Raw genomic sequence first — 10554 nt, forward strand, 5'->3', positions numbered from 1 at the left:
GATTTAAATGTGTGCTGACTTATAGAAAATGTGCTGCTCATACATTAATTTATGATCTATCCTTTGTTTTTACCTCTTGCACTGTTAAGTATCTATGGGACACTTGGTTATACAAGTTCATTCATTAATTCATTCAGTAAGTAACTGAATCGTCTCTAATTTGACCTAATCTGCCCTCTAGAGCCTCTTTTCTGAATTGAAACATTTAAATAAAATAAACCAGGTTCATTCAGTTGCCTGCCCTCTACAGTCCAAACAAACTGCTAATCATCATAAACAGGTGAGGGGAAATGACTGTCTGTGATATAGATAAGATACAATATTAAGTTAATAAACTGCATTTTATACAAAAAAGGACAATAAGAAGGGGACAGTATTGACACACACACACACACCAAATAAGATTTAAACCACCACAAACTGAGCAACAATCATTTTTAATAACACAATATCAAAGGTTTATTTTTAATTGTGTCATTGAGCAAAGTGTAAATTAGCAATAAGGTAGAGTGCATCACCCTTTATTGTGAAAAAGTATCACTAAGGTCAGATAGTGTGTTAAAAGTCTTTGTGAGGAGGTAAACATTTACCATTTCTCTTCAAGTATGGAGAACTTGTAAACCAATGTCAGCTTCATGTGGCTTTAACAGCATTAACTTACATGATCTACCAGTGATAGTGTCTATAAGGACAGATGTGATTCATCATAGGCCGTGACGTCGACATTTACACTGATTCAAAAGTATTTCAGGTTTTCCTCTTGGTGCTCCCTCCCACATCGTAACCAACTCTGGAAAATAGCATCCTCTGGTTGCTTAAAACCTAAGGCAAGAAATGTAATGCCTATAGCTGGATGTTTGGCTGTTAGCTCATCAATAATAGAGTCCATGCATGTTCAAGGCAAGGCCTAGATTGTCTTACCGCTCCACTGCTCTGTGACACATGCAAGCAGATCTTACATAAACTAACCGAGAGGCTTTCTGTGCACACGTGTGGTTAAATGGATGATTTGCGTGCAGTGACCTCGTCTTCTTTACGTCAAAACAAAACAAAAACCCCAGACAAACACTCACATGCATGCACACAAACACACAGACACACACAATACTGACATGAAACACGGTTTTCTTGCAGACAAAATAGTCTTCATTTGTCTCACGTTGCATTAAGGTCGAACAGAGGTGTAACAAGACTGGAGGTTTAGTGTTGATGAAAAGAAGAAGAAGCTATCAAGACGCCTTGGCAATGATGAGAATGCTCATGAGGAAGACCATGACGAAAAAGATCCACATGAAAAACCGATCCATCACCTTGGCAACCTTCTTCCACTCTGCTACCTTGATGCACGTGGCTCTCTGCTCGCGGAAACAGTTTGCAATGTACTCGATGTTCTTAACCACCTGAAGAAAGGACAGATGGACACTTAAAGGTTATTTATATAACATCCAGAAAGCCATTGCTGTTAATGACACTTGTGGCCATTAGACAAACTGCAGTCTATAAGTTTCTAGAATTTACATGACAGCAAGAGGTACATACGAGACCGTTCAGCACTGTCATGTTGCAGTGTTGCATTTGCTGTATGTCCTTTATGCTTTAACACAAGCAAGTCTCAGCCATCTTGAAATGCTTTCAGACACTTAGTTTCAAACATCGTCTTTAATTTAATTTTAAAGGACACCAGGGCATGAGAATACATCACCAGTGAAATCTAATGAAAACACTTTTGAAAAATTGCTGGCTTTCCCCCAAATAAGGTTTTTAAAAAGATTTTTCCCTGGAAGTTTTACTACTATCAGTGCTGTCAGGTGAGTCCAATGTCTCCTCCTTATAATCTTCCTCATTTTTCCCCCTTTTCTGTGGGAAACAGTTTCTTGCTTTGTACCTTTGCTTTTATTTATTCTTCGATAAACACACAGTCGGACTCAACACATAAGTTGCACCATGGTTTACATTGGCTGATGAAGCATTTTGGTGTGCATATGCATAAAAAAGGTTTACAAGCTATTTATAACTTTGCTGATAAATTAATTTACTTATTAAGCCATTTAAAATGATCCAGATTACCAGCCATGGTAGCCCTGAGAGTCTGAATAAATTAGCTTATTCGCACTACATTAGATAGTTAGGCAGGCTAAAATTAGCCTGTTAGCCAATGTTAGCAACAATTCCAAGTGTTAAAGTGGACTGAAACTATCCGGTTATGATGTTCCAGCATTTCCCAGGATGCAGCCTAACTGCTCATCTGCTTGTTACCAGTTGAAGTTCAGGGTCTTGCTGCTGGGGTCAGCATTCACTCAGCTTTCACTCTGGATTACTGACTAGCTTAGCGTTAGCATGTCCTCTTGGCAGATGCTTTCATAAAATAAAGTTGCGCTAGCAGCATAATGTGGTTGTTTCTGTCCTGGATGCAGTTTTCCACTTTACCATTTATTTCGTCCTTTTGTGCAATAATAATAAAATAAATGTCCATATCTACGCTCTAGACTGTCGCTATTTTCCTCCTCTGATACGCAAACTGAAATGAGTTGATTGTAGTACGAGTGCAAGAACCAACAACGGGATCGATAGGTAGACATGCTAACAATTTTAAGAATTTGGACTATTTCTACAGGAAGCGGTTCTTGATTCCTATCCCTAATGCTGTAGTCTGGTGTTGCTTCTTCCTGATAACATGGAGATGCTTGCTTAATATAAAGAAAATCATATCATCCGAATTCCCACTTACACCCTCGACATATTATTTTTTTTCCTTCTCAGCACTGTGTTTCTAAATCACGCACGATTTTTTTTAAATCAGATATTGGATCAATGCGTCATCCATGAAAATACTGGGAAGTTTAGTACAGAGTAATACTGGATAAACTGGTTAGTTTGCAGTACTGTAGTGAAGTTTACAGTGATGCAATATGTTGGACTGGTGCAGGGTAGTTCAGTGTAGGGTTACATCAAGACATCAATTTATATTTAAGCTGATCAGCTTACATATTGTTCAATTCAGTTAAATCCCAAAGGAAAGTAAGTTTCAGATCAGCACGAACACAGTATTAATGGTCTATATGCAAAGAAAACCAATCTACTGAAACTCACAATACAAGCTTTGTAGTTCATTCAGAAGTAGCTTGAAATTTCCAGGTGTTTACCCCCACATTTTTAGATAATATCTAAAAAAAAATTTTGACTTATCTAAATCTTCCTGGCATTTTCTTTCCAGTGGCAGAAATTAGCTTCTAAAGTTTTATGTGTCTATTTCTAGGTGGTTTCCCTAGGTTGCACAACTACACCAGATATTAGGGTTTCCCCTATCTGACAAATCACAGTTTAACCCCTGACCAACACAAATGAATTTCTGACTTGCCAACACAGCAGCTAGCTCACTAATCTTAGTTTGTTTCCTCGCTAGCATTTTGAGAGAAAAATACTCATTAATTGATCACTCATTGGTTTCTGTCCTCATCTGGAGTTTCTTTTAGAGTTTATGCTGTGATGAAACAAACTGTTTTGTGGTTTGTGCATTTCCTTGTTCCTTGCCAGGTATTGTTCCGTAATGGCAAAGGGGCAGAAGAGAGACACTGAGGGAGGGATCATTAAAATGAAAATAACTCCATATTGATTTCCTCTGAAAATCCTTCCCCATTCGCCAAGTTCACAGGCTGCAAAGGGCAACCCAAACACATGGAGAAGATGTCATTTTACCACTCACACACTGGCAATAAAAAATATTAAACATATAAAAGTGCTACATACCGCTTCTAAATGAATATTAGTTGCATTTAAAAGTAGTAAAGGATAAAACAGCATGAAGTGTCACCTGTTTATGTTGGATACAGGGGCAGCAGCAGGGACAGGCAGGGACTTGAATCTTCTCTGAGGAATAGAGGATCTGCTCCTTAAACCCCCCATTTAGGTGTTGGAGGTGCAGTGGATGTCGAGGAGCCTGGTAATCTAGTTCATCCCTCCTGATGTGGTGGTACCGCTGAGTGGGCTCATGCTTTGCCTCACCCCTCTCCAGCCTGGAAGCGTGATTGTTATGGTTGTTGTAATGGTGATGCCTGCTGTTGGTGTTGCCATTTGCTTGTCTTTTGTGATGGTTTTTGTGATGATGTACGCCATTGCCATTGCTGTACTTGTATGGATCACTGTCAGTATAGTAGAACCCATCATGGAAGCGGTCGTCATGGTAGCAGCTCTTATCACCCATTGGTTCCTCTGGGTAGAGCGGGGTCCTCTTGCTTTCTGGCGTGGTGCAGTTCTCCCCGACTTCATAGACAAAGAAGATTTTTGACATGTAGTCAATGATGAGCACCTTAGCCCAGTAAGGGACTGGTTTGGCTTCAGCACCACAGAAATGAATGTTCATGATGAAGATGGTGAGAGAAGTGGATGCTGTGATCATAGTCATGGTGGCAATGTAGTACTTCCCTAAAAAGGAAGATAGAAGAAATTACAGATTTATAAATGGAGTCAGACACAATCTATCTATTAAAAAGTTTATAAAAAAAAATAATAAATACATAAGGTCAAGTTTATAGGTAGCTTAAAAGTAGGTAACACTGGTTTATTTAGAGAGTGGACTCTGGCAGACCACGGAGTTAAGCAAAGCTTATTACTTTGTTTATGTAAAAACATAACATTCAAATGGAAATGGATGCCAATTACTTATTTTGCATAATCTAGTATTATATTGGGCTAAATATTTATAAATAGGAGGCGTAACCAGTGTTGGCTCCAAGTTTGTCTCCATAACCAGAAATACTTTCCATCCAGTTACATGGTTATAAAAAATAATTACTTTTAAAAATATGTATCTTAAGACAACATCATGAGATACCATGTAAAATTTTAATATATAATCACAACACTAAGTAACCACTAAGGGGCCCTCATGCATAGTTATGTGTAAAATCAGTCAAAATTTTGACCTTGTGCTTCATATTTCTGAATGAATTTTTATTATTTTGCAAGAAGATTCTGGTGGGTATGACTTTCTACAGTTTCCATACTTCCATAAATAATTCAGACCTATGTAGGGCATGCTTTCTGCAGGAGGCATGCTCTCAGCCACCAACAACTGGAACACAGTGAGCGCCAGCAGAACCGTCACCCCCAAGGAAACTTTCTCCCCCGAGTCGGCTGGAAGGTAGAAACCCAGTGGGGCCAGGAAGGAGATGAGGAAGCAGGGGAGGAGCAAGTTGAAGATGTAGAAGGAGGAGCGCCTCTTCAGGAGCAGGGTGTAGGTGATTTCAGTGTAAGGATCGGAACAGCAGCCATACATCATGACGTTTCTAACCGCTGGCATGCCGTGACACTCCCACTCCACGTTCTCCACAAAGTCAGACAGGTCCCCGGTGTCCATGCCCAAACTGATGTCCACCTGTGTGGAGAGCATACAAGAGCACGATGAAAAGATGTCCGAGAAATATGTGCAAACAAGTATAGCTATGATGATGAAATCATGGTAAAACCAAGAAAATGAACATTTAAATCACAAAAAAACAACAGCCATCACAATAACTTAAACCCGGTGTTGCAAATTACAAAATCATTCCACCCTGGAAAACAACAGTTCAAAGAAAAGCCCAAAATTACCACAATGAGTGTATTTAAACTTCTGCCACAGCTGTATGGAGAAATAAGCTCCTTAAACATCTACTTTAGTACATTTTGCTTGTGTTCATTTTGTCACTCAGTAGTGTCCATGAGTGTTTCCATATTTTCTATCACTGAATTCAGCAGTGAGAACATACTGATAAATATTTAAGACGCTATGTGTTTGTCAGCCTCTGGCCTTCTTGCTCTGCATGCTCCCTGTGTGCAGACACACCTGGTTTCCATTGTAGGTCCAGGAGCCAAATGTGAGATTGCATTGCTGCCAGTCAAAGGGGAAGTAGGCGACGTTCACCACACACGTGCTCTTTGTGATGGCCGGAGAGTCCCAGATGATCTCTCCGTTGTAACGCAGCTTCACGTTAGTGTTGGATGGACCTGACGACTCCTCATCTGCTCTACGTGGACAAAAAAAAGAAAGAATGGGTGAGCTCGATCAGATGCACCTTTTCCGTTTGATTAACCATAAAAATATGATTCCTCGTCTTCTTTCTGTTCTTCTCTCTTTGTTTGTTACTGACTTGTTATAGAGGACAATGTCGGGCTTCCAAACCAGGTCACTGGGGATGTTGATCATTTCTAGGTCATCATATTCCTCCTTGTCCCACTTCAGGTAGGCATCATGCCAGACCTGCCTGATCCACAGGTATGTGGTTAACACCTGATTCCTCTCATCCTAAACACACAGACACAGTGACAGTCCCTAGATTCATGGCTCCCACAAACGGAGTACATTTGAAGACTCCTACTTTATACTACATTATCCTGAGTGTGGTCCTCACACCATCCTCGCTGAAAGGCTGTATGCTGAAACCCACATTTTATCTGTAGCTCTGAAGATGTGACCAGTGGAAGTAAAAAACGGTCTGTGAAAACAGCCTCTTTGTCAGATCTGAGAAAAGGCCTATGAAGGTTAAATGATCTGGGTTTCCCAGCTAGTGCTTTTAGAAATGTAAATTTGTTACTGAATGCTTGAGTTTCAAACTGGAGGCGTGGAGTTTCATAACAGCCAGTGAGGGTCTAACACAGCAGGCTGCAGGGTGGTATAAAGGGACCTAAGTGTGGGAACCATGGGGTTTGGTGGGTGCTTGGCATTTGGAAATTGCAAATTCTTCAAATTAGCATAAATATGATTATATCTTTATTCAGTTGCAACATTGCTTATCTTCATTCTGACAACCGCAGAGCAACCTCAGCACTAAAACATACACGACTGAGTGTCAAAAAGATGGAGCAGTTGAGTATTTTTAATTGCATTAGTCTGCATAGGCATGCCTAATAAAGTGGAGGCTGAGTGTATGTGAGTTATTACCACTGTACAATAAATCATCTGAAACATGTTACAGGAAAATGTGACTGTCAGCTGCTTCTTAAATTTCTTATCTTTACAGCTCAGATTGTCATCAGATCAGTGTAAAATGTTACCGCATAATAATTCTTTATTGTTAATGTAATTCTTTCTTAATATATTAATATATTCTTATTTGTTTTTTATTACACACCATCTTAACCCTTAACACCTACTGAAGCATATTAACTATATGGATTTTTCTGGGTTTTTAGGACTTTTGCATCATCAGTGGGATTTTTTACTCCTCTGAAAATCCAAAATAAATTGCATAATACATCTTTAAGCAATAAATTTGAGGGGGGAAAGCCAGATGTAGAAAATATGACACAAATTAAGACTCATATATTTAATTTTTTATTGTCTGCACTGGTTTCATTGTTCAGGCTTCAAAGGGTTAAAGTGAAACCTCGGCGTAATGCCACTCTGGATTTTATTGCAAAAACTGTGCATGTCACTGTTAAAATGTTGCAGGTGTGGCCAAGCAGTGATCAAATCCACACAATGTTTCTTCTAATATAGCAGTCATCCCACAGTTTGAAAAGGGAACAAATACACCTAGCTATTGTTAAATGAAATTAAATTAAAAAAAACTACAAAATACCTTAATTTTTTTCTCCACATTATATATTCTCCTGCAGGCTTGGATTTGGACACAGGCGTCCCAGACTCGTATTGAAAAGTTTAAGTAACATAAGGGGGCGTCCACAAACGTTTATTGTGTGTGCGGTTAAAGGCTGATAAAGCATATTTGAGCTTCCTCTCTACTCACCATATCTTTGATCTGTGACAGGGTGATCTGCAGGGAGACATTGAGGGCTTTGTCTGTGTCCTCTACGGGTCTCAGAGCATTGGAGTAGTTCTCCATCAGGTCGTTTAGAAGTTTATGAGCATAATGACCCTGAGCACAATGGGACACTGAGGAGCAACACACAGAAAGAGAATGGAAGGCTGCACTAAACAGAGAGAAGGAAACTGTATAGATGATGAAGAGTAACAAATCTAACTTGGCTTATTAAAGCAAACTCACACCTCAGCAGTGCAACAGTTAGTGACAGCTGCAGCATCAAAATGAGCCATCATGGAGAACTGACCTCGCACCAAAAGGCTGATCCAAACCATCAGCGATGCCTTCCTCATTCTTAACCGGTCACAGGCCCAAGGATCAATTATTCAGCAAAGCAGTCGCCGGGACAGCCTGTGTCCTAATCCAGCGTCACTCGATTCTGATCTCCATTCTCCCTCGCTGAAGCCGAGCCAGCCGAGACCACAGAAAATTCTCGAAATCTTACATCCTGTCAGAAGCTCTCAATGCTTCGCTAGTTGTTAGTCGCAGTTCGTCTCTGTCACTGTCTCTCTCTGTGTGTAATCGCTACTGGAACAGGACCTGGGGCACACACACACACACATACACGCACACACAATCACACATGCATGCACACACAACCACACAAACACTCAAACACAGGTACAGGTGCAGTATCACATAGCACACATGCACTGGGTGAAATGCGATGCCTGCAGCCCCATCCACTCCTGTACATGACCACAACCAGATGTATGACACACACGCTCATGCACACACACACACACACACTGAACACTACTGCGTTACACAGCTAATGACAAATGTCAGTCACACACATTCAGTGTATCTCAGTGACACTTTCATACCCATGTTCATGTCATTTAACAGGAACACTGAGGATGTGAAACGAGTCATACATTTCACATGACAATGAATTTTACACAGATCCAGGTCTCACTCTGTAAACAGGAATTTAATAACATGGCAACAGATCAGCCACTGAGAGCAGATTTCATCTTCAGCTGTTGGGGAATCTACACCTAATAGATCTCTGTAATACCACCCAACAGTCGTGGCATCTTTAACACTTACAGTAAAGTACTGCTTCTATGTTTGCTTGAATCTGACTGATTGATTCTGTTCTCAGATCTTCTTGTTTTGTGTACTTATACAATATATAAATACAATATATGAGCCGAGTTTATTTAAAACATAGTCCAAAAAGTGAAATTATGATCATGTATTCAGAAATACAACTACTTAAAATAAATACAGTAAGAACAAAGGAAAAGAAAGGTATTAGACAAGCATATTTATTGGAAGAAAATGTAAAAACAAAACAGAAAAACTGTAAAATCTCACAGTCTGCATCTATGAAACAGAAAACAAAAACCTCAGCGTCAGTAAAAAGATGCTTAAAAAAGTGATTATTCTCTAAGGAAATGAAACGTGAGGCTAACTTTCATTTATCGCACAGCGTAAAGATGCTAAAGATGGCAGACGGCTGTAGCTTATGTAAATGTGAAGCAGGGCAGATCTTAAAGAGAACAAGAAATGCCAATTAGCTTTATTCACAAAGTCAAAAACCTCAGCACTTGTTCAGTAATGCAGAAAATTAGGACAGGTTTCACAACTCTCTCTAGCTACAGAATGCAGAAGCACTTATCTGTTTATTCTGAAATACATATAAACTTAACTTCGGAAATCAACATAAATCATTCATTTGAACTTTGTGCTAATTTGTGCACACACAAGATAAACATTATTAATATAATAACAAAAACAGAAGCTCACATTTGAAAGTATTTATTTAATGTACATCAGTGCACCCGTTACGTCCGGTTAAGTCCAATACTGTTTAAAAACGGATCCTGTTGTCCTGGAGTAAACAAATACTTCTGAATGATGGGAAAGAAGGATTAAGGAAATGTCAGTAAGAATTGTTACTGACACAGTGTTACTGTCTTATTCTGCAGAGAAGTGTGCATGGTGATGTGATGTGTTAATGTGTCACTCAGTTTCTGTGGTACTGAGCTCGTATAGGACAGGTGTTTCCTGTGTGTGCATGCGTACGTGCATGCGTGTGTGTGTGTGTCTGTGAGGAAGGAACGTGTGAAATAGAAGACTTAGAGTTTGAGAAAGTCAGCTTTTTAAACCATTCCTTATCTTCATTTCAGTGTTTGGTTCACTGTGTGCTGCCGGTACGTGCTTGTGTGTGTGTGTGTGTGTGTGTGTGTGTGTGTGTGTGTGTGTGTGTGTGTGTGTGTGTGTGTGTGTTTGTATGAGAGCAAAAGAGAGAAAAGGGGGAGATAAAGACAAAGACATGGGCACAGAAAACTCAAAGAGCAGTGGTTTGGTGATAACTGAGGAAAATATGTATAACCTGATTATCGCCCTCCCACAAAAATGAGCAAATTCTTGGTAACTGAGCTCATTTGCAGTAAGAAAAGCACTTTGATCTGAAATATTCTGTCTGATAATATAATAAATGATTTTGTATTGCCAGATCCCATCAAATATATAAACAATTAAGAGTTAACTAATAATGTCTGGCGAGAATTGTTTGTGTAGCCAACGCGTGACTTTACTTTTCGCCCCTGTGGTATAGAGCTCAGATCAGTTAACCACATTATCGCACTGGAAAGGCCCCCTTTTTTCCCAGAAGTGATTTTGGCTCGTTGAAAAACAAAGGTTAAAATATTAAGATAGTTCATTTACTTTTAGCTGCGTTTAGTTTTAGGGATGTGTGATGACTTATTGTCATACTGACTGAGGTCACTACAGCCTGAAT

The 10554-nt window shown here is 39.6% G+C and overlaps 1 protein-coding gene across 4 annotated transcripts; it reads right to left on the bottom strand.

Moving 5' to 3' along the window:
• Window positions 1–421: 421 nt before the first annotated feature.
• Window positions 422–8187, bottom strand: chrna9a (cholinergic receptor, nicotinic, alpha 9a). 4 transcript variants are annotated; one of them, XM_039612998.1, is made up of 7 exons: window positions 8050–8187; window positions 7728–7873; window positions 6129–6238; window positions 5825–6005; window positions 5023–5374; window positions 3812–4422; window positions 422–1400 (listed from the first exon to the last, which is right to left on the bottom strand). In XM_039612998.1, exons 1-7 carry the CDS (start codon window positions 8093–8095, stop codon window positions 1230–1232), a joined length of 1617 nt encoding a protein of 538 aa, XP_039468932.1. In that variant the 5' UTR covers window positions 8096–8187; the 3' UTR covers window positions 422–1229. The 4 variants fall into 4 exon arrangements, with proteins under 4 accessions (XP_039468932.1, XP_031584003.1, XP_039468933.1 ...); XM_031728143.2 differs by having other exon boundaries at window positions 6129–6283; XM_039612999.1 differs by having other exon boundaries at window positions 6129–6283; window positions 7988–8102.
• Window positions 8188–10554: the final 2367 nt, after the last annotated feature.

The sequence above is a fragment of the Oreochromis aureus genome, linkage group 6, assembly GCF_013358895.1.
Source record: "Oreochromis aureus strain Israel breed Guangdong linkage group 6, ZZ_aureus, whole genome shotgun sequence".
NCBI lineage: Eukaryota > Metazoa > Chordata > Actinopteri > Cichliformes > Cichlidae > Oreochromis > Oreochromis aureus.

Coding starts and splice junctions, on each gene's coding strand:
- chrna9a (XM_031728143.2), bottom strand. CDS start 8,095: ATGAGGAAGGCATCGCTGATGGTTTGGATCAGCCTTTTGGTGCGAG. Junction 6,006..6,128: donor GACATTGTCCTCTATAACAA/GTCAGTAACAAA, acceptor TTGTCCACGTAG/AGCAGATGAGGAGTCGTCAG. Junction 5,375..5,824: donor GGACCTACAATGGAAACCAG/GTGTGTCTGCAC, acceptor CTCTCCACACAG/GTGGACATCAGTTTGGGCAT.